General features: G+C 38.8%; 1 protein-coding gene across 2 annotated transcripts in view; it reads left to right on the forward strand.

Moving 5' to 3' along the window:
- Positions 1–25,169, forward strand: part of sema5a (sema domain, seven thrombospondin repeats (type 1 and type 1-like), transmembrane domain (TM) and short cytoplasmic domain, (semaphorin) 5A) — a 223,847-nt gene that overhangs the window by 167,783 nt on the left and 30,895 nt on the right. For both annotated transcript variants that reach the window (XR_004927321.1, XM_012857340.3), the window contains exon 16: positions 13,409–13,634. Coding sequence is in view for 1 of the 2 variants with exons in the window: in XM_012857340.3 (XP_012712794.2) it covers positions 13,409–13,634 (226 nt within the window). In the remaining variant the exon portion in view is untranslated. The remainder of the gene's footprint in view (positions 1–13,408; positions 13,635–25,169) is intronic.

The following is a 25,169-nucleotide window of genomic DNA, read 5'->3' on the forward strand; positions in this document are numbered from 1 at the left end:
TTTGTGAATTCTGCTGCTTTCAAAAATATACTAAAAATATAAAAGTCAACAGTATGTCACGATCCCCAGGTGTTTATATTATTGTTAATTTTAAGTTCCTGGCAATCGTAGATCTTTCCCCTTCTAGTGTTGTTTATTTAGTCTGAACATTATGTTCCTTAGTTCTTGTTTCTTGTCATTATTTAGTGTTCTGTTAATTATGGATTTATTCAGTTTACCCTTGTTTCTGTCAGATCCTTCCTTCCCTGCCTTCCTGTCATCAGTTCAGTTAGTGAGTTTATGTTGTCATAGTCTAGAGTTAGGGCTGGACGATATGGCCAACACTTATATATCATGATATATTTCTTAATTTCTGTCTATGCGATATAATTACGATATTGATATAAACAAAACGAAAGCCGTAGAAAGACTGCAAAGAATGCCCACAACAGATTTCTGTACAAACTTATGAGAATTATTTTGCCATATTTATAAAACATCTCCAATATAGCATTTTAGAAATATTTGCTTGAAAAAAATAAAACGTACAAAATTACAAATTACGTACATAAAACCCAAAATGTCTATCAGTGGCAAATGCTGCAATCATAGACTGTAATGTATATTGAAATATTGGAAATGTCACCTTAATTGAACAAAGTTATATCACAATATATATTGATACTGAATTATTGGCCACCCCTATCCAGGGGTCTTCAACCCTGGTTCCTCAGGACCAGCTGTCCTGCATGTTGTAGGTGTTTCCCTGCCTCCACACGCCTCACCTGAATGAATGGGTGATTAACAGGCCTCTGCAGCCCTGGATGGTTCCTGAGAAGGTCAAGCAATCATTTGATCATTTGATTCAGGTTTGGTGCAGCAGAGACAAAACTAAAACATGCAGGGCAATAGATCATGAGGACCAGGGTAAAAGACCTCTTTCATAGTCTGTTTATTTGTTGTATTTTTTTAATATTGTTAGGTTCCATTTTCCCCCTTTCTCTGTCAAGGCAAGGCAAGCTTATTTATATTGCACTTTTCAGTAATTCAAATCATTGCTCTCCCTCTCCTTCAGCTTAATCCCCATTATGTCTGTCACCTGTTGCTAATTACCCTCACCTGCCTTCCCCTGTGTTCCCTCCCTTATTTAAACTGCTGGTTTCCTCCCCCTCCTCGTCAGATCCTCCATTATGCTCCCCCTGTTCTGGTCAGCGCCTTGTTTTGTTCCTGGTTCTTGTCTTCGCCTGCCCTGTCCATACGTTTTGCTGTTTCAGTTATAACAAACCTCTTTCCTCTTCATCATGATGCTCCATGATGCTCTTGTCTGCAATTTGGTTGAACCACACACAGCATGACAGAGTAAAGCTTTTCTAAAGTTTAGAGCAAGTAATGAATAACTGATCCTCAAAGTAATCTTGAAGATTAAGCATAAAAGAAAAGTGTTGATGTCAAAAAGATCAGTGACAACAGTGACAAAGTGAGACAAGATATACATTTCTGTTAATGTACAAATGTTGCCATACATCATAGCTGGCTAATATTTACCCACTGACAGCGCTAAAGTTGTTATCTGATTTCTAGGCTGTTGCTGCTTACATAAAATGACCTTTCACTGCTTTTTTTAATGAATCCAGACGCCATTTGACTGTTTCTACCACAGAACCTGAAACTCTGAAGATATCTGAACAAGATTGAGATGAGAATTAACCATCTATTGACTAAAAATCGTAATTTCAATTTTTGCCATATCGCAATCCCAAACTGCTTGGATGCAACATTTGGTAGACATAATATTTCCAGTGATATATTTTTAAACTCAACTTGTCGATTAAGTATTTGTACTTTTCACTTTTTCTCATACCCCTACCTGATGCTGGTCTTAGTGACTGAGGTGCTAAAACATGGGAAGAGTTATGGCATCGATTGTGATTATAGAAGATAAAGAGTCAGAATAGTGGGGGGTTAGTTGCAATTTGTCATTATTGCAATATTCTACAATTATATCATATTTTTACAATATACCTACTTCAGATTTAATTTTCCCTCAAATTCTCCAAAAAATAATGTTAAAATCTCATCTTATTCTTAGAAACCCAATATTATGTATTGTTTCGACTTGCAGGCTGGATTTATCACTATAGCCTTGGTTACTATGATATTAGTATTGATAAAATGTCACAAACATCTGCTCATGAACTAATACTGTGGGTTTTGTATGGAAACTATCAGAATCGGCTATATTCACCAAGTTTGTGCAAACAAACAAGGAATTTGACTTTGGTTCCACTTCCCGCTCAATGAAGGCATTTTACGTACAAATATATAACAAGGGAAATAACAAAAAAAAATGTTATTATGTAAATGGCGTTTTTACAAAAGAGGAAGATATAATAGGATTGGTGAAAAAAAACATGGTATCGCTATTGGCACTCTGTTAAGTGTTCATCAGAGTGACACCCTGGGAGAAGAAACTGCCTCTGTGGTGGCTGTTTTTTGTAAATGTAATAGAATAGGAATGCTTTTATTGTCCCACAATGTGGAAATTCAGGTGTGACAGTGGCAAAAACAACTAGACAGAAGACTCAAGACTTGCACACAAGATTAATTGGGAAAAAAGCTACATTTCAAAAGAAATGCTGTAGAAATGGCTGAAGACAGACCGCTAAAGTGAGGAAACCCATAAATATTCCAAAATGGGGTTGAAATTGCCTGAGGGCAATGTTTTAGAAACATATATTTATTAGTATTTTGATACTCAGGGGTTTCACTTACTTCAGCCAGTCACAGGTATAAATGTATGAGCGCTTTACTTCAAACAACAAATGGCCAGTCCTGCTATTTTTGCTTGTTAAATTAAAAATAGGGAAGCTTTATTTATTTATTTGAAGCTTTTGATTAAGTGTTTGTTAAAATGGATACATTCAAAAGAGTTTTCAAACTTTCAAATTGGTACTGTGTCTTGTAAAATTTTAGTACATAAGAGAACATTTTAACAAGATCTTGTCAAGAGCTCCAACTTCATTTTAAGTGCAATCCCCGTATTCTCTTTGATTCCTGGTTTCTTTAGATGAAAGGCTGCTTGCTTCGGGGTTTAGTGATCCTCAAAAATATATCACTCATGGTGGTTTTTCCTACTGTGTACAGTAAAATATCCCCCCGTAATCCAAGGTTGAGAAAGAAGAGTGCCATTATGCTGAGTTTGCCATGCAGAGTTAGATTAACAGAACTCAAGCCGTACAGAACTGATGATGCACAGAGCTGCTTAATGAAATTGAGAGCTGTTCTATTTACCTGTAAGGAGCTCAGTCATGCAGGCAGGCTGTGAAATGAAAGTTAAGTACCCGATGTTTGTGCTCGCGACCGGATGTGTGAGCTCACTTGTGCATTTTTATATTGTTCCGCGTTAGTCATTGTGTGTGCACTGGTGTGTGGCGTGCTCCCGGGCAACAGCGGGCTTCATTATGGAGCCAGACTTGTGGTGGGAGAGACGCACAGAGAGAGAAGAGAGGAGTCGGTGTTTGTGGGGGGAAAAAAAGGGTGTTTTGGTCGTTGCTGCTAATTGAACTGATGTGTCACTGAGACTTGAAGAACATTAGGCCTCCGTCTTGGTGGACCCCAACCACAACAGATAAGGATGTTGGTCGCGCAGAGGATTGCTCGCTCCCACGTCTCACATCTGGCGCAGACGCATAAACACGGAGGTATGAGTCTGTGAGCCAAGACGTTCCTATAGTAATAACCCATGCTGCTCACACACTCTCAGCTCGGCCAGTCCAATAAGATGTGCAATCATTTTAATAAGGGTAAGAGACTGGAGAGGCATAACTTTTCATGTCCCCGTCTCTCATCACAGGCACCCCAGAGGAATGTCTGCACCTCCCATCTTACAGCGAGGTAAACACAAACCGTCTATTTCTCTGTCCACTCCGCATCCTCCTCTTATATAGTATGGATGGTGAGAGCCGCGGTGCTTTGTAAACTTTCTCACATTTTGTCACATAACAGCCACTAACTTCAGTGTGGTGTTTTTCACAAGGTAATTACGCCATGGACACAAAGTCCAATTAAACACAGTGTCACAGTATTTGCACAAGCATTTAAATCAAAAATGTGTAACATGGTCTAATTGCTTTGAAAGAAAAAAAACAACAATAATTACTTGCTGCTGCTAAAGTAACATTGATTATGAGAGATTTAATACTGTTCACGTTTATTCGGTATCAAGAACATAGCTGACCAGATGTTCATCAAAAAAAATCAAGAATTAGACTCCTTCCGTCACATGCAGTCATTTCAAATTGAAGTCAGTGTTAGCGAAAAATAGTTTTTATGGATATTTTTTAACAGAAAATATTGACTGAAAAAAGTAGAAGCAGTTATTTGTTTATTGTTTTAACATTGTTGTTTCTTGCTATTCTTTTCCACTTAAAGTAACGCTGAAACCTGATATTAACTGGGTTGTTTGCTGGGCTTCGTTAGCTGGCTGGCACTCTGGTTTTCAGACATGCTGCTAAACATTCAGTTCTAATAGAGCATTACCCTAATACCAGTTATCAGAAGTGTGTCCTGTAGTTTCCAACTATTAACTTTCTAAGGAACCAAGTACCCCCCCCCCCCCCCCCCCCCCCCCCCCCAACACCCGGCCACTGTTGCCACTGTGGAAGTAATATAATTGAAAACTTGAATGAAAAGGTGGCCTGGAAGGGTTTAGATTACTGTTTTGTTAGTGTGGTCCTGTCATAGTCCAAACCAAATTTCAGTCAAGAATCTGTTTGTCTCTAGCTGTGGAAAGCCGGTTGAGCTCTATCCCCAAAGACCTGTAGGCTAAGATTTTCCTTCTACTTCACAATTGTTCACTGCTTTGTGTTTGTTAATTACACAAAATACTAATGAAATGCTTTGATGTTGGTGGTTGTTACATGAGAAAGTGTTTGAAAATTCATGAGGGTGTCTTCGCAAAAAAAAAAAAAAGCCCGTCTTTTGCTTTCTTATTCCGACTTTTATTTTCTCTAGTTTATAAAAGCATGCATCCCCTGAAAAAGTAACTGGAATGGTCTGCGGATGGAAACTGAATGAGATAGGCGCTACCTGGATCCCTAACACAGCCATGCATAAACAAATAAACACGCTCGCTCTCCACACACAAAAATGAGAGCGCAGTGCCAGCCTCGAGCCACAACTTTTACTTACTTGTCAACTTGACAGCGCAGCATAAACACAAACAGCCCCGGCACAGCCCGGCATATACTGACCATCCCCGCAGCTTGTTTGTGAGGATGCTTCCCGACGTCACACCCAGCCCTCCTGAGCTCCATTGAGAAACCCATTATGGAGCTGCCCGCCTCTGAGCAGCTGCCCGTTAAAGGTGCTCCACAGCAGAAAATCGGCGCTCTCTGTCGGCCTGTGCTGCTCACCGCCGCGTCTCCTGAGGGGATGAGTTGGGTTTGAGCCGAAAATCGTCTAACTAATTGAATCTAGTGCTGTCTTCCTCATGCCACCTGGCTTTGCTTAATTACCACTCGGAAATTAATAGTCTGCCAGAAATGTTTAATTTTTTTTTGTGCGCTTTTATCACCTTTTTTTTATTTTTTTCACAGTTTAAACCATAAATATGGCATTATACCCCGGGGAAGCATAGCTGAATGTTTACTTAGAGCATCAAAGTTTAATTTAAATGTGTTTTTTTTGTTTAGGAAGAAACATTCACCGCAGTTGGCGTGTAATGCATGTGAAACATGACCTATTCACTGCGGGAGCACATCAAATGTATTTCAAATGAATGTACTTCATTTCTCTGTGGGTGTATAGGTGCTTTGGGGTTCTGTTTGTTTTTTACTACCTCCTGTATATTTTTAATGCATTATTCAAAAACACTGTTAAAGCTGCACAGATTGTTGTTGCTCTTTATTGTGAGGCTATTCTAGCCACAGCCATTATATTAAAGAAAGCTCATTTATTGCTGCAGAAGACAATAAACTTTCCACTATCATCCACATTTTGGATGTGGATTTAATATTGTCAACAGCAGGGGTCTTTAACTTGTGTGTGTTTTTTATAGATCCTGAGGTGCCATAGGGTTTACGCAAGAGTCAAAAAGCATAAAATGTTGGTGTCACAGCAAATTCTCATAACTTACATCTTTCATCCAGACAATACACAATAAAAACTTTATTCAAATAGCATTTCCATAGGCCAGAAATAGGACTTAATTGACTATTCCCCTTTACAACATCCATTTCATGACAAACCGTTTGAGTAGTTCCCTCTTCTGTTGCTCATTTTGTTTGTTTGTTTGTATTTTGTTGGTGATACTTTGCTGTAAAGTGACTTACGTCTTATAATAAAGTGCACAGCTACTTTTTTTTCAGACCAGTTGTCCACTAAAACTAAACTTACACAAATTACAGAATAATTACAAAGCTAGCACTAAAATCAGATTAAGCAAAAGTTAAATAGTAATTGATTTGTCATGTTATATATTTGAATATCTAGAATTTCATGTCATTTATTTATTTATTTATTTGAATTAGGACAATGCACATTCATCAACATGTCAGCTTAAAGCATCAATGTAAATATGCCAGAATTAGCACAAGAGCTAATTTGCATCCGCTGTCCTAAGGCAGGTAACAACAGTGAACATTAAAGACACTACGGGAGTGAACACAAACAGATAAGATGCCGATAACATAAAAGCACAAAAAAATTAGGTTAACAGGCCCAAGGAAACAGATCATTTCACCTGTGAACACATGTCAGGTTAGTTTTCAACCAATGTTTCAAGCAGATTTTAAAACTTATGTAGGTTGCACAGCCCCCTAACATCAACTAGCAGTGTTTTCCATAACTGTGTTACTCTGATGGATGCAACCATTTGGCCGAATTTGGTCCTGCGCCGCTGAACATTACAGTCTCCTCTGGTTAAAGCTCTGGTGTTTATTCTAGTAATGTTTTTTTTTTGTTTGTTTTTTTTGCTTATAAAATCTGTTAGGTAAGGAGGAGCAAGTCAATTTAACATAGAAATAAATAGATAAAATTAAGCTCCTTTTCTCTTGTAAATATGAGTAAAAATATATATTCTTCAAAATTCAGGAGCTCAACTGGTCCAAGCAGCTGGAAGGCTTTAGGAAATCGGCAGCAGTGCCTGTCCTCTAGTTGGCATATATCTCCATGGTAATCAAGTGCTATACTGACCGATACATGAGTTCTCCACCAATTTGATAAGTACTTCCAGGTATGAGCGCCTAGATTCACCATGGGTCCTGGACACGCAGAGCCCGAGCCACTGCTTCCTCGCTTGAGAAGAAGGATGTTTGCCACCAGCCAGCTAGTGGTCGCGATCCAATGTTTACTGCTCTTCCCAGTTGCTTTCACATTTTGGTATCAATGACAACACTGCAAAGTGGAAAGACCACATTGCCTTAGGGTGCAAGTGTGCAAAACACTGTTTTTTTATATACTTGTATAAAACGTCCCCTCGCATTAAACGCACCGATCACCTAGCAAACATTGTGTTTGGGAGGTCGACGCGCATGCGCACTCATTTTCTAAGCAAGCTCCAGACGTTGGCTGAAGCAGTTTTTCCAAGCTGTTGTACGTTGTTCTAGTAGATCAAAATAACAGGACACAACTACTCTCCTACTGATTTTATTTTAGACCTTTTGCAACATGTTGGTAAAGTCACTGGGGTTAGCAGGGAGGAGAGGGAAACAGGGCAAACAGCACCGAGGTGCAAAAACGGAGCACAGTCGGACTGTTCAGGAATACTTCAGGGCCAGGCGAGGTGTGTGTATGCAGACAGATATTTTAGGCGGCTTACGCTGTCTGTAACGCAGCAGCAGCCTGAGCCGCTCTCTTAATACCTTATGTTGCGCTGCGCGATAAGCCAGTACACTAGGTTCTGTTCGGGGGGCGAAGCCAAGCTCATATTAGCGACTTTGCGTTCATATACGAGCCCAAAAAAACGCACCCCACCAGTCGCGACAATTTTCAAGCGACGTTATTTAAAAACAAGCCCTAAGTCGCTTATAATAGGCGGACTTGACAATCCGCTTCCAGTGCTGTTGTTGCAGGAGAAGATCAAAGCGTGTTAAATATGGGTCGTAGTACAACAAGTCATCATTTCAGCGTACACAAGACCTGAACCCCCTCCAGTGAACGCTTCTGGAAAGGCTGAAAATTATAAACGACCCCTTAGTTAATAAGGTCCAGCTCACAACAAGACAGCTTAAATCTTTATTACTTTATTAGAAGTTCTAAGTAATTGTTTGGTACAATTAACAAGACAAGTTGCTTCAGCTATTCTTTGAACTGATAAAGCTAAAAAAAAAAATCCTAATAACCCCATTTCCTTCAAAATTCTTCACAGAATATGCTTGTCACTCTGCATCACAGTTAAGAGCCTCAATATTTTTTTTTTTTTCCTTTCAGTCTCATTATGTTTCCATTTGACTTGCTTTTAAGGGTTCTCTCTTTTTAACATATCGCGTCCTCTCCAATTTATCCCAGTCGTACGAAATGTACCTGTTTTATGGCACCATCTGGTTTAAATAGTCTCCGTCTACATTAGCGATAATATGAAGCTTGTGTCTTTACAGGCAAATAAGGGCATTGTTTGAAACCAGTTCAGTCAATAGGATGGATTTATCACACCGTATCACAAAGTAGTTGTATACTCGTCGCCCTGTAAGCCGTATATAGTTGAGTAGAGACCTTGAAGGAGGTAAACCTGGTAATTATCTCCTCAGCCCTCTGCAACAACGCTAATCCACAGAGAATAAAGGCAGAAATGCTTACCAGACAAGCCTCATTAAATATTTACCGTGTTTGGCCACCATCTACTACTTGCACAACAAACACTCACAGATCGTTTGGCTTCCTTTCCCCCACGGTTGATGCCACATGCGTTGCTGTCCTGTCACTGCAGGTGACGGCGAGACTCTGAGTTGGATTTTTTTATTTATTTTTTTCTCTCCTGTATTTTTCTCCTCACATTATTGGTTGATAATCGCAGATTGCGTGCTAGTCCCTGATGCGTGACAATGTTAAATATTAATGTCTGGGGATGATTACCGCGGGAGATGGAGAGAGGCAGGAAGTGTGATGGAGGTGACACCCCCCCATTCATCACGGGGGCCTTAACAGAATCTAAATCCTTCCTGTGTTTTTAACCTTCGTACTCCAGGGAGGGGAGGAGCAGAAAGAAAATGGCATAAAAAGGGGCAGAGGCAGAGAGAGATGGAGATACATGAAACTGAGATACGGGCGGAGGAAAAAAAAAAAAAAAGGAACCGGGGGATAGATCCGACACAATTCAAGTTATGAGCAATACGTGAAAAAGATCGGGTGAACAGAATGTAAAGATGGATGGATGGATTCGAAAGCAAGATCATGAGGTGTGATAGGGAGAAGCAAAAAAAGAAAAAAAAAAGAAAACGGGGAAGTGATATGGTGAAAAATAGGCCTGCATAATGTTTAAAGTATAGAGCTCTTTTTTTCCTCAGCTGACCTGTCAGGCTATCCCGTGTGACGGGCTGACGGATGTGCAGAAAGGAACTCTTATCTTATTTTGTCAAGGTCTGGCAGTCACTCAAGTTCTACTCAGCATAAATAAACAAGTGGGGAGGAAAATGGCAGCCGTCTCACCTTCTCTTCAAGGGTGTCATTTACTTCACGTTTGTCACTTCCTCAAACTCTGTATTTTTCAGCCGAGCATATGGCGGGGCTGGACTCCCATTTACCCGCTTAATGTCTCCTTGAATCATATAATCAAGCAGAATATTGGCGGAGGGAGATGGAGGAAATATATATAACTATGGCAGTCCCGAATAACTCTCATGCATCATACTATAAGAGCTCCTGAGGTGTGTTATTCATTTTTACTGCCCAGCTCCCAAAACCAATCGTACTTGGGTGGAGGATTTGTCATTACTGTTGTGTTCGTCTCTCTTTTGTTTTTTCTATTTTTTTTTTTTTTTTTGTGTGTGAAAATTTCTTGGCCACCGCATTTTCAATTTCACTTCATAACACGATAAATCCTTCTTGCTTTCAAAGGAAACTTGATCAATGACCTTTTTCCTTGTTGTGTTGTTGCCTAATGATAATGATTAGCTGATGCTTAGATCTGGGAGACTCGGGGAAACATAATCAGTCCACACCCCAAATCTTCTTTTATTGTCCACGCCTTAATAAAACCCTGTTGCTTCTAATCAAGCTGCCCGGTCGCTAATGCTAAATGTGTTAATTTTTAGCTCGATGTGTGCAGCCTTCAGAATGGTCTAGTTTACTTCCTCACTCATGACAGAGCCCATAAAATAAAAATAAGACTTTTTTTTTTTCGTTTAACTCAAAAGTGTTGACGCAACAGATGAACCGAGGCATAAACTTTGTTCAAATTGTCTCAGTGAAAGCCTTGAAAATGTGCTCTGAACTTTAAATGAGATTTTAAATCTCATTAACGTTTTACACTTGTGAAAAACACAAAAGTCTCGATGCCGCCTGAATCCTTTGTTCTTGCTACCGACTATCATAAACTCCTGGCATTTGTTTATTCATTGAACTGTAAATGCGTTAACTTGGTTAATTGGTACTTTTATAAGAAAACCAGCCACAACAGAATGCAGACTGTATTGTTTGCTTGGGGTGCATGGGTAAATCAATGCCTTTCACTTCTGTCCAACAATGAAATATTACCTTCTGTCTTAAAATAGGATGCATACTCTATATTGCATATAGTTATTAAATTTTTTTTATTTAACCTCAAAATATCAAAGAAGGATGTTTTATTCTTTAGACAGACTTGTTTTTAACAAAAATAGTTTCAAACATATGTAATGCAGAAGTCTTTTTGTGTATTTTTTTCACTTTGCTCCCAAAAATTACCTCTCACCAACACAAAGGGCAAAAAAAAAACACAACTACAACTTAACCTTGATGAAAAGTAAGGAAAATTGTGTTTGGTTGTTTTCTTTTCTTTGTTTGTTGTAACAAAGCTTCTTAGCAGTGAATCATCTTAAAGGTGCCATGATATCACTGTATAAACCATGGCATGTAGTTGATATTGCTTACATTTCACTGGATTTAGAAATGAAATAAGCCTACGGGTAATGATAGAATTGTGGTCGCCACCTTCCGTGTTGGTACAGAAGTTTGTTTTTTTAATCCGTTTGTTTGAAAAACACGACTTGAATTCCCCCAAAGGAAACAGTCTTCAGCAAAGTCCCCATAAATGAACTTCAGCCACTCTTCTCTTGTTCTTCGGGGGAAAGTGGAACCCTCATGCATCTTAGACGACCCTCGGACATATCAGCTCTCCTTTTTAGTAACCGCTGTGAAAGTTAGTTTTAGGTTGAATATTGGACATTTGTGCTCCACAGCTTCTGTGGTGACTGCCTCCTGTTCGAGCCAAGGGAGGCTGCTTGTGCCTCCACCATCCTCCTCTCAAGTGGAGCAGTCAGACACACTGTGTGGAGGAGGGGAAGGGGAAGGCTGTTTGCCTGATGCTATGCTCTGATTGGATTATATGAATTACGTAGAAAGATAATACTAGACAAGCTTTGTCTTATTATTTACCATTAAGTATTAAAACTCAAGTGCAATTTTCTTTTCGGCATCGTGGTGCAAAACTATGGAATGAATATGGAAAATATTTGGACTCTTCAGAGATAAATGGTAGAAAGCCTTTGAACAAAATACTGTTATCCAAAACAGACAGTCATGTAGGATTTTACAAATATCGACCACCTGAAATGTGAAAGCTAAAATGTGAAAATAACCTTACACTGTACACGTCTTTTCTGTTTTCTATCCCGAGTCAAATGTCTTTCATAATGTGAGCTGCCTGATGTTTTGTTGTTTTAGGGGTGCGGCCTTTGGTATAAGCCCTAAGGGGTTTCTATCACACTCCATCACATGTCTTATTTTATTGATGTATTCTTAGCTTCTATTTTCATTTGTGAAGATAAATAAATATAAAATATAAATATAAAACCTACGTTGAAAGAAAACCAGTTTTCTGATATGACCATTCTTGAGCAAAGCAACAAAGCTGACCTCCCTTGAGCAGGTCCTCTGGTACCCACTTTTGACATTCACATGCCTCATCAGTGCACAACAGATCATATTATACCCCCAAAACCTCAGAAAAAGGAAATTTGTTGTCATGGCCCCTTTAAATTCTGTTTATTTCCCCTGTTGGTGCCACATTTGTAAGGACGATGCATTTGTGGGTTAAGTAGCAAAATTATGATTATTGTGCCTATTAAGAGATTTATTTTGGAGGAGGAAATGTGGCATCTCCTTCACTGCAAAAACAGGGCTTTTTATTATTGGAGGCAATCAAATTGTGGATCCACAATGTCAGCGCTGGGTATCTGTTTGAACATGTTATTCATCCCAGAGTGACCTGCACAACCACACTGGATGACTTGTGATAAATGCTGGTCAAGGAATCAGTTCCCTTCTCACAGCAGGGATCAGGCTGTTGACCAGCATGAGGCGGCGATGCCTGGCTTCTGTGGTTGTGTACTATTTCCCCACACACTGTTAAGACCTCTGTTGGTTAAATTAATAAAGTAGTCCATTTTAAATGTCTTTTTTATGGAAACTTAAATCATCCAGTTCAATGAATGGCACCAAACAAGAGTCATTTGCAGAATAAGCTGCATTTGCAGAGAGGATTTGGCAGGTTTTTCAGTGGCACAAATGTGCTGCCTAACTAACAAATGCAGTTTCCTTACAAATGTGCCACAATTTAAGAGATAATAAACAGGCTTTTCAATAGCGTAATATTTTCTGCCATGAAGCATGGTTACAACAAATAGCTATCAACCAATGTTCTTACTTTTCCTGCTACTGTAAGCTTAATTATATGAAATAAGTAAAGCATTCAGGCAAGATTAAGATTTTTTCTGCTTGACTTTATCAGGGAATCATTTCCGCTCTACTTATAAAACTGCCCTCAGTTTACACCATTTAATGAAATAATGAAATTTTTTTGGCTCTTTACCACCAGTCGACGTCGCCCAGTATTCATATTTCTATTCTCAAAATCTAGGTGATGTCTAGATGATGATATCCTGTTTTACTGCTCAGGGATGTTTTAGAAGCATTTTAAATGTGAGATGTCTGACTCAAGTAGCGTTAAGAGGCTTTCAAGGGTGAGTGACAGTGAAAGCCTTGAAAAGTCTGTGTATGTCGCATAAAATAAGCTGTTTAATTTGATGAGTCACTGCTGAGAATTTCAGAAGTAATTGTCCTCCTCATTATGCATGTGAAATACACCAGAAAACTGTCGTGCTAATTATTGCTTAACTGATGTGATTACCTCTTCCTCCTCCAGATGCACCAGGTTCGCCTGCTCTTGAACGTGCTCGACATGAAAAGAAAAGCTCTGTGTTTAACGGGGTCGCCATTTTCCTTCTTCCGACAGGAGTACCAGTCCTGCAACACCCTGCCATGTCCTGACCTCAAGAAGACGACACCCTGGACTCCGTGGACGCCCGTCAATATCTCTGACAACGGCGGCCACTACGAGCAGCGTTTCCGCTACACTTGCAAAGCCCGCATCCCTGACCCAAGTCTTCTGGAAGTGGGGAGACAGAGGATTGAGATGCGCTACTGCTCCAGCGACGGATCCACTGGCTGCTCCACTGACGGTGAGTGCGGCATGGAGACAGATGGGCTCTTTCCAGCCAAATAAGCCTCTGGATGTTTCCATTATCTAATACCAACTGGCTCAGTGCAGCTCCACAGGCTGCTTGTTGTCTTATTAATTTGCTTATTGTGTAAAAACTTTTCCATCTATGCATGTCCTGAAAAGCTTAGATGAGACTCGAATATGTTTGTCTCCTGTGTTTCTGATCCCATCCTTGGTGACATTATCAGTGGATCAAAGCAGGCAAGACATGCTAATGAACTTCCAATCCGCAAAACTCATCATCACTTTCAAACCACTTTAGCTCTCACACTTTTTCTGTTCGCACCAAAACACAAACACAGAGAGATAAAGCTGAAACTAGATATTTACATATGCTGGGTAGAAAGACACAAACCTTTTTTTTCTGTTTCTCACATTTGATCACACAAACTCTACCTCTTTTAAACCAGCTAGTATTACCAAAATCATTTCTATTTGCAAAATGCCAAAATATGGAAATGTTTTTCTTTTCTCGAGAATTATTTTAACTTCACAGTCAGAAATGTGGATACACTGCCTTAGTATTTCTTAGAACTGGTTTTTAAAATGTATGGGTCCAGCATGTTTTGGGTATCCTTTCACAAGCTTCTGCTAGTAATTTGCATGACTTTCAGTTTGTCGACAACTTTGTTTACACCGTCCCAGGTCCGTGATCCGTGCATATACTTCTTTTAGAGTAATGGATTCTTCCTCACTGATGGGCCTTTCAGCCCATGTCGGAACGGGGCCTGAGAGCAACTAGTTTTGGTGCTGGCTCTTTAAATGCAAATGAGGCCCTTTAACCCCCGCACCCCCCTCCAGGTCGCAGAGCGTTCCACTCCATCCCGTTTGACCATTTCTGTAGTACGCTGGGGGACGGTGTAATGAATTGTGTGGGTTGATCAACCAAACAACCGAAGATTTTCTCTTGTTTCGCAGCTCCACAGCAAAATAGTGTGATGTAATTGTTCCCAAAAACATAATAGAGAAAAGAGAAAGGTGTATGGCTTGAAAATGTGACCCATTCAAATTTTCTGCACTCCTAGAGACTCCAAGAACGCAACAAAATGTATTTGAGGGCTAAGAGTGGATCTTGCATAATATGTCCCTTTTAAACAGATGAACGTGGCACCTTTAGGCATCTGGAAATAATTATACAAAAGAATGAACCCGACTGGTAGCGGTCCATAATACGCTTCCTGATATCTTGGCTAACTGCTTTAGATTTTCCCAGGATGTCACACAATGAGGCGGCAGTGTGCCTTAGGTGTTGGTTTAAAAAGCGTCCACAGGTGTGCCTCAGTTTAATTAATATGTTGTTAGAAGCTTTCAAGGCCTTGACATATTCATCTGTGCTTTCCCAAATTGTTTAAAGGCAATGTAATTTCATTGTTTGTAAACCTCTAAATTTTAACAAAGTATTTCTCACTTTCAATTCAATTCAATTCAATTCAATTTTATTTATATAGCGCCAATTCATGAAACATGTCATCTCAAGGCACTTTCCAAAGTCAAATTCAATCAGATTATAAAGATTGGTAAAAAAAAAAAATCATATCTAAGGAAACCCAGTAGATTGCATCAAAGTCTTGACAAGCAGCATTCACTCCTCCTGAAAGAGCGTAGAGCCACAGGGAGAGTCGTCTGCATTGTCCATGGCTTTGCAGTAATTCCTCATACTGAGCATAAATGAAGGGCACAACAAAATTGATATTTTGGATAGTTTGGGCTCAGATTTTAATGATAAACAACTAATATTTAATTTGTTCTTTTTGGCAGTTTATGTAAATAGGTAAACTGTAAATAACCGTGAAAAGTTAACTTATTTTCTCACTATGTATTCCTCTTGCAGATGTTCCATTTGCTCCACACATTCAGCAGCACCCCTGACGTTTTCAGAGCTGTAAATGTTTGTACAACCAGTTTGCTAATTGACAAGTTGTTTATGTGCTTAGATGAGGTATTTGTATCAGAGAGAAAGCACCACACAGCCTCATAAAAAGAGGATCAAAAAAAGCTGCAGCAGTTAAAGTTTGTTTATGGTGTTGCTCTGCGCCACTGTGGGGGGAAAAAAAATGCTTTTTATAGATTCAGATATAGCGCCTGGGTAAACTGTAGTGGTGGCCTCCCTTTACTTTGACTTCATCTTCATCTCTGGGTGGTCTGCCACCACCCCACGCGCATGCTGCGGTAATCACAGAGGTTATCCTTAATGTGCGCTATCGCTGGGATTGATCTTTTTGATCTTCCTCATTTCTTGTTGCTAATAGCTATCTTTGCATCGGCGCTGCCAAAGGAACAAGTTGTTCTCTTCGCACTTTGAAGCCAGCGCTTAAATGTTCCTGAAGGGTTTTAAATGAGCACTGACAAGCGCAGAGGAGACCTGACTGCGGAATCAAAGTTTTACGAGGAGTGACAGCCGCACACATTGGATATTTAGAGAACAAAGAGTTGAGCTTTAATAGGTCTGTCTTGAGCGGGATTAGTGGGAGGAAGCAGCAGACAGAATGAGTTTCATCATAGGTTGTCACCAGCAGCCTGCCGTTAGATTAGCTTCAGCGTTAATTACGGCAAAGCAAAAGACTGCATGCAGTTATCACTTTTGGCTACTTGTGTAGTTGGAAGTAAGTAGCTATTTGTCCCATTGGTAAACAGCACGGTGCTCTTTGTGTTATGTTGTCACGTTTGTCACATTATGACAGCAAACTTCATTTTGAATGTTGTGTGGTTGAACAACACAAATTAGCAGATAATTAAGATGTGAACTATAAAGGATATTTGGCTTTGCTCTTTTCATTTCTACAAACAGAAATTCAGTATGCGTTGTGCACATTTGTCATCATGTCCCTTCACTCCAATACACTGAAATAAAATCCAGTGCAGCTAGTTGACCGTGGAGTTAGTTTTTTTATTATATAGAGCATTTGTAATTAAACAGCATCATAAAGACCAAGAAACACAACAGCCAGGACAGAGATAAGATTGTACGGTAGCTTAAAACGTCCAAGCTATTCACACCCTGACGGTGGTGAGCTATGTTAGCAGCCTGAGAGAAGAGAGGCTGCCCTACATCGCCGCCACCCGACCCTCTGACCACCGCCGCCTCTATTTGTTTGTTTGTTTGTTTTTTTATCTACGGACTCTGAATCTCTCTACAATTATTAGTATTGTCCTCCACAAATCTGGCAGTAAGAAAGTTATTTTACAAAGAAAGCCGTGAGAAATCAGGCACAGGAAGACGCTCTAGTCAGTTGATAGTGGAATAAAACATTTTTGGCCGCCCTGCACCGCACTTTATTTCATGATTTTGCTTCATACTTTGTGTGGCAGAAATCAAACAATGCTTTCTGCCACACCCGGAACAATCCCTCCAGTGAAAAACCTGGTAGCAGTTCAATGCTCTGTGGGTGGTTTACTTCACTAGTAACAGGAAAGATGTGGAGAGCTGATGGGCAGACTGATACAGCTAACAATCCATCCATCCATCGTCTATACCCGCCTCAACGTGCAGGGTGGGGGCGGGTGCTTATCTCCAGTGGTCGATGCAGCTCACTGACAGAATTAAAATCAGGTTTATTTGACTTCAGTTCCACTTTGCTCTCAATTAAGACATTTTAGGTAAACTGTATGAAAAAATAAATAAATATATATATATATATATATATATATATATATATATATATATATATATATATATGTTTTTGTTTTTTATTGATTGTATACCTTTTCGACAAAAGAGGAAGATATGGTTGGATTGGTGCAAATAAGCATGGTATTACAGGGTAACTATCAAGTTGAGATTCTGTAGCAAGTCTTAAAAGCAAAGTTTCCAGATGCTTTCCATCCATTAGGAATGACTGAGGTAATAGTTTGAAAAAAAAATAGACAACTGATAGAAATATAGCCCGAAAGACACCTCTAATTCGTTGAAGATGATGCTAAAAAGTGTTTTACTTGCAAATGCATGCTACACAAAGCAGATTTTTAGAAAAAAAAATGGAAACCATCTGTGCTGTTTCCATCAATTTTTCCTTTATTCTCAACTTTGTGTTGCTATGTCACATAAAGTCCCAAAGAAATGCAAGCAGGTTTGCGACTGTAATTTGACAACATTTTAAAAACGTTTAAGGGGTGTGAATTGTTTTAGAAGGCTCTCTAGATTTTTCAACAAGTCCATAAGTCCACTGTTATTGCCTTTCCTTTTTAAAGACAATCTCAAATATGAAAGATTGTGTTGCACCGTTCATTTACATTATCATGTTAATAATTACTTTTATTTTTTAAATACTTTTATTTTTTAATATGTGCCAATGCTCAGCGAATCAAACCACCTTTTATCATCAAAACCCATTGTAGTCAAAGCCATTTGTTTGAAAACTTTTATGGGAGAGACTACATCTATAAAAAAAACCAAAAGACAGTTAGTTAGTTGTGGCATATCCTGGTAACAGATGCAAGACCTTGGTGTGCAGCGTTGCCTATTCCCGCGCCGATTTTTCATTTCTAGACCCATATATATATAATGCAGGTCTCTGAGGGGTGTTAAGTCACATTTGTCGAAAAAGAGGATGAACTCCACTGGTGCGCTTCCTCTTCTCAACCATTATCAAACTCACCATCCGTCAGGAGAGAACCGGTGTGTGTGCATTTGTGAGTGTAGGTACGGGCGGGCTAAAAGGTTTATGATTTGCCGGCTCCGTTGTTTGGAAGGTGGATGTCTGCACTGCTTTGCGTGTGCATCATAGGCATTTATTTTACGACGCCCTCCTGCTGCTGTCCCTCTCCCAGCGATAGATCGGGGGCCCAATCACAGAGAGACAACACTTAACCTTTCCTAAAGCAAGAGGCTATCATAAGATAATTACCCCCACAGCAGTGCTGTGTATTGATGTCCACCGCTGGGGCAAAGGACACGGAGATGCCTCTGAGATAAGCAATCAAAAGGAATGATGTGTCACTTCATAAAGATTTACCATCTTCACCGGCCGCCTTGCAATTGATTAAAGCACTGTGCAATATAAAACAGGTTAATGCATGAGGTGTAAACTGGGAGAGCGCAGTCGATTACTCAACGCAATCATATTTCTAGAAGTTTGCTAATTACAAAACAGCGAAGGTAATTGGTTGTAAACAGCCTTACCTAGCTTTTCTTACTCAACCCTAACAACAATTTTAAAACCTGAACAAGCACATGTCAACCATGCTGAGCTTATACACCGTGACTACTTTCTGATTGTTGTTTTTTGTAAAGCTTTAACCTTCAAATATGGATATTAGCTGATCCCAAATAATCTTTTGGTGCTATAATGTAAGATATAAGGACAGCATTGATAATATATATATATATATATATATATATATATATATATATATATATATATATATATATATATATATATATATACATACATACATATTTGGTCTTTAACGTTTTACCAACTGGCAATACAAACTGAATTTGACAACATTGTTAGTAAATCGGAAGGTATGTATTTGAATTTAAATCTATTTTTTGATTGTATTGCAGTTGAGTGGTTTGGCATCGGTAAGGTCTCACTGCGTGAAATGATTCACTGTAAAAGTGGGTTTTGCTAGAACTTTAGAATAAAAAAAAAACGTAATCGTACAGTTCACCTTTGAAACTGTCTGTTGCATCACATCGAAAGCAGTAATGCTCCACTTGTAAAAGTACATCTGTTGAGCTGTCTTGGCACTGAGAAAGACATTTTTAGTGCTACACTGCCAGGTGGGACATGTTTAAAAAATAATAATATTATTAATAAAAAAATTAAAATAAAAAAACGTGTCTTGCATCTCAAATGAGCGACAAATGGTGTTATTATGGCCAAAACCCTAACTAAACACACTAAAACAGGTATCTCTGTATGTGCTATGTAGAGAATATATGTAGACCTGTACGCAAAGATTTTCAAAAAAAATACTGACATTTCTAAAATTCATGACAGATAAAAGTTAAAGATTTTTCCATACTGTGTTCAACCTTCCTGTAACCTGCTGAAGGTCTCGCTCTATTGCAGCCCAAAGCGAGTGCAGATGGGTCGCATCATGTTGTAGAAAATAGTTTTCTTTTGATTAATTAGCCTCTTACATTTTGGTTCCTCATCTGACCTCATTTTAAAATAGCTGGTAAGTTTTCTTCCTTTGGTATCGGCGTCCACACTGATGTGTTGTTACTGTGACCTGGGAAAGCTTTGGGGCCGTGCGTCAGATTTCAGGACCAACAGTCGAGCAAGAACTGGGGAGCTTGTCCTGTAACCGACGGGTTGTTTGTTCAAATCCCAGCTCTGATATTGTGCCTTGGGCACTTCATCTGTTTTGCCTGCAGCTGGTGGTCAGAGGCAGCCTTGCCATCGACGATTGTACAAATGTAGCACCGTCAGCGTGCGAATCTGTATGCTTGAATGATGAGATGAGGCCTTAATAAAGCACTAAACCAGTGCGGGCCATTTACCATCAGCTGGTCACTTAATCATGCTGACAATTGGCAGATTCTGGTCACCAGCTGATTTCTCAGTGAATCTCTAACCTCAGTTGAAGTGACCCGTTAATATCTCAGCACCTTGGATGTCAGGGTGCTGGCCTATCTGGGCTAAATTCATCTTTGTCAATAGTCTCCTTTTTAAAGCTAATAAATTCCACTCTAGATGCACGTTGAAGCAAACTGATACTCTTCACTCTTTACAGTAAACACTAGCATTTATTTACTTGTTTGCTTGCTGTGATTTGACGTCTCCCTGGTTCACGGATGTTGCTTCACAGCTACATGAAACATCCCCTTTTCTGACATGGGGTGATTTATTATTTTTAATTTTTATTTCTTTATTTATTTTTTGTCCGCCATTTGCTTGGGCAAAATGTCACTATGTTTGAGGATCACAGCAATCAGATCTACGTGACATTTGGATGATTAGCGTTGCATTCAAAGACCTGGCAGATGTTATTGATCACACCTGGGAGGAACACGTGTGCCATGCAGATAACGAGAATTAATCCCGTGTCAATACAGAGACTAAGCTATTGCTTGAGTTATGTTCAGCTGCTTCCTGACCTCCGAGCCTGTTCCGTGATTTCTGTGTGCCGCATTGCCTCCCATACTCAGATCCTGATCAGTCTTTATTATGAGTCCTAAATTAGGAATATAAATTAAGCAAGCATATACAATGAGCCTTTACATAATAGACTGCCTTGTTTCATTTCGCTGATCATAGCTTAATGACAGCAATGACTTAATTACTGACGATCTGTGATGATTAAAAGACCTCTCTTGTCATTTAAACCTGGTGATTAGTCTGCTAGCTGTTTTTAATTCTATCTTCTTATCACATTTCACCAGCATGAGTACAAACTAGATCATTTAATCCAGTATAAATACATATTTTTCCACTCAAAGCCTGTCCAGAAATTTTCTTTTGTTTTGTTCACGCTCACAGTTTTACCAACATTGTGCATGCAGTTTTCACATACAACAGAAATATTATTACTGGAGTGGGGGTTTTTTTTATGCTTAGCACTACTTTCTGCACAGTACATCCCAGGGGCTTAATGTTTTACTCCTAGTAGAGAACCAGACATAGATACAAAAACAAAGACATAAAAACACAAAACCAATATACTCTGTATTTCCCAGAGAATCCAGACTGATTCATTTGAGTCACATTTTGTTTTAGCAAGGATATTGGCAGTGTTATTGGTGTACACCTACACAGTTTTTTCTTAGATTTTTTTTTGCAATTAAAAATCAGAAAAAAATATTGAGCCACCCTTATTTTGGCTCCTTGAAATATAGATCCTGTGCAATGAATTGACACCTAAATAGTAAATAGATTCAGCCTGTGCGTATTACCTTCCCATTTACATCAATACATTGACGTAGAGCTAGATATATAAATTGAGATATAGATTCTTGAAGGTTAATCATAAAGTCAATTTACAGCCAGAAATAGAAATATAAAGATTAAATGACCGCTGTGGTGCAGGCGATCTAACCTTTTGTCCTTAATGACATAATTTCTTAAATTACATTAGTTTTATACTCTTAAGTAGTTCTGAAACTGGTACCTTTATACTTTTACTTGAGTAAAAAGATTTAGTTGGTACTACAGAGCTATTTTTAAACCCTAGTATTTATACTTCTACCTGAGAAGCAAATGTAAATACTTTTGACACCTCTGGATGGAAGAATCTGTTACCAGGACAACTATTAGTGGTGCACTTTACAAATCTGGCTATTATAAATAAAATAAAAATAAAGATAAAAAACAACAACATTCCACTTTTACCCTTGTGCCAAACCACAAGCCTCCTGGGAGTAAATCCTGGACTTTGTAAACAATAAATTGACTTGTGCTTTCTCTACGAGCGCTCATTCTGTTTTGCATGTATATTGTATAAAGGGGCTTCTTGCATTTTGCCACGGCGCTAGCTTAGATTTAATGATTACACTGGAACAGACACACTCTTGGATCAATCATCATGTTTGTTTTTCTCCTGTTTCTGTGTTTGTGTTGTTTCTGAAATACCATACAGCAAGCTTCACATCAACAACGAGGTCTAATGTTGGTTGATTTAATAACCATCCAGCTGTAATTAGCACACAGATGAAATTCACCCGTCTCCTATTTGACGATACCATGTATTTATACATCATTTGTTTGTCTCTAAAACGGCTTCTTGGGCATTAAAAATGCTCCCTGATGCTAACTGCTCCACTTATAGTTGAAAATTTTCAACGCCACATGTCTTTGAAAAATAGCACTGCTGAATCTACCGAATAAGAATGAGAAATGTTCACTTAACGGCCAGTTTTGTGATGAACTGTTAACAATATAAACCTTGAAAATGACACGTATTCATCCAAGCAGCCCATCATTTGCATGCGACAAAAACAGTGGCAGACACACAAGGGGCCAAAACCAAGCTGAGGAAAGATGAAAGGCGTTTTTGTTGTAGGCTGTGAGTTTGTAATTTCCCCTGTATGTGTCGATGAATGATCTTCTGTTTTTTTCTTTCTCTGGGAGAAACAGTGGGGTGTCAACAGCCTAATGTCTTTTACTTCAGCTGATCTGGTACCAAGGCCGGGGTCCTCCTATGGCTGCGAGATTAGTTTCTCCTGCGCTGATGTCATGAGCAGGCATTAGACATGCGATGGTGCTTAAGGCCGACTCTGACAGATGACTACCGATCCACTACCCTTATTGTCTCTCTGTCTTTCTGTGGCACTCCACCCTCCTTTTTTTCTGTTTTTAAGCTAACACCTCAACACATTATTAAGATTTCATAACATGTGAGGTACATCTGGTACTAGACGTGTCTCTATCTGAAGAAAACTACCCCAAATAAAGTTGGGAGAACAGGTTTTGCTGTCTCTACGTGTTTTCATTTGTTTGAAACAATTAATGCGGTAACAGCAGTACACGGGGGAATCTGGGGGGAACTTGCATTATACTGAACCTTTTCAAAGTGAATGCATCCGCCATACCTCTAGTCACCCTTAAATATGTAAAAAACCCTTAAATACCTGTGTTTTCATTGCAGTACAATAATCACTTTAGAAGTAAATAAATCCATGTTAAGAAATATTATATTACATACAATTAACCACAATTACAGCCATATATAGTAGTTCATTCTTCACACAGCTCCACTTTCACAGTTAAACCATGCTTAGTCTGCTTCTTTGAGATTTCGTGTAGAGAGCAGAATCTTGCACCACTCCTTGTTGCACAATCTCTCCAGATCCTCCAGAGTCCCAGGTCCTCGCTTAAGCACTCTTTTCTTCAGCTTACCTGCAAGCTATATATGTGATTTAGGTTTTTGAGATCAGAATTCCCATGGATGAAGAACAGTTTTGTGTAGTGAACTAATTCTGTGCTGATTTGGCCATGACTTTTGGATCATTATTCTGCTGCAAGACCCATTAACGAAGCCTTTACATTGTTTTAAATGAGCTATTGGATCTATTGGAAATTCCCTTGTATTTCTGTAATAAGGGTTGATGATGCCACGTAAACTAATGAGCGTCCCAGGGCCTGTGGACTATAAACAGGCCCACAGTATGGCAGGACCTCCACTGTGATTAAATTGGACATGAATTACGCAACTTTTTTTTTTTTATTGTTCCTGTCCTGACTGATTTGATGTTTGTTGTCAAAATTCTAGTAAAAGCCCCAACAGCATTTTGTTTACTCCTAGAGCTGGGCAATATATCAAGATTTTAAAAATATCGAGATTTTAAAAAAAAATAAGATGAGATTGTCGTTTTATTTGAGAAGGCCAATGTTGCGTTAGAATTATGCTCTAGGTTTATTTTTCAGCTGTTTCTCATATTTATCTATAGCTGTTTGTTAAAAATATTTGCCTGTGAGACATTTGGGATAAAGCTTTGATTCAGCTTTTTAATAATTACTTTATGAAAAGAAAATCATATTGAGATAAATGTCGAATATCAGCATTCAGCCTAAAAATGTTGAGATATTATTTTTGGTCCATATCGCCCAGCCCTATGCTATGGAACTACACGTTTTTAAGTTATTTTATGTTTATCAAATAACTCTCAGTCCGTTAGGTATTGTCGGGTGAACATTAGCTTTATCAGCTGATATAAGGACAATAGTTGAAAGAGTGATTCGAGCACAGGCATACTTTGACTTTAAACTCTACATACATATGGAATAAATCAATGACAACTTCTCTTCAATTCTAAGAATGTATTAACAGAAATAAAATTCACATCCAGGACACAACTTTATATAATGTTGTTTACTTGTTTTATCAATATATTTCCATCAACAAATGTTCTCTACTAGGCTAGCAAAACTTATCTAAAACTACTATGCCGACTTAAGATTAAAGAAACTAAGGAACTATATACACAAAAGGACAAATAAAAATAGTCGAAAACCATCACCATGAAAATGAATGAATCTAGAGTTCAGTGAAGATCTAAGTTAGAGAACCAAAGAATGAGGTTGAATTAGCTTAACTAATTTAGAACAACATTTGGTGTGTGTTAAACCCATGCAACTCGAAGTCAGATAAAACATTATTTGAGGAAATAACATTTTAAAAACTGATTTGCTAAATAAAAATCAGTAATCTTTAGGACACTTTATTTTTTTATTAATGTAATTATTTCTCTAGAAATATTTAAAGATTTGAATTGGTAACTTAACAATGTAGAAGGCGCTGTAAGCGGATGATCGACCGGAAATAATGGTGGGAGTGTATCCAAGCACATGTTAGCACGTTAGCCTGTTAGCTCCAAGTCTTAACTTCAGTCAAACCTTAAAGGGTAACTCACCCCCAAATCAACTTTTTTCCCAACAAACTGTTAACATGGTTGTCTTATAGTACTCTCTACATATCCTGGTCATTAATTTAACAAATTAGTGCATATTTGATGAAATACTGCTTTTGTGTCTAAAATGGTCAGGGTGGCACCACACATCAGTAGCTCTGCTGCTGTACGGTATAAAAGCGGCTCCCGCCTGCAATC

This window comes from Fundulus heteroclitus, chromosome 21, assembly GCF_011125445.2.
Source record: "Fundulus heteroclitus isolate FHET01 chromosome 21, MU-UCD_Fhet_4.1, whole genome shotgun sequence".
Lineage (NCBI taxonomy): Eukaryota > Metazoa > Chordata > Actinopteri > Cyprinodontiformes > Fundulidae > Fundulus > Fundulus heteroclitus.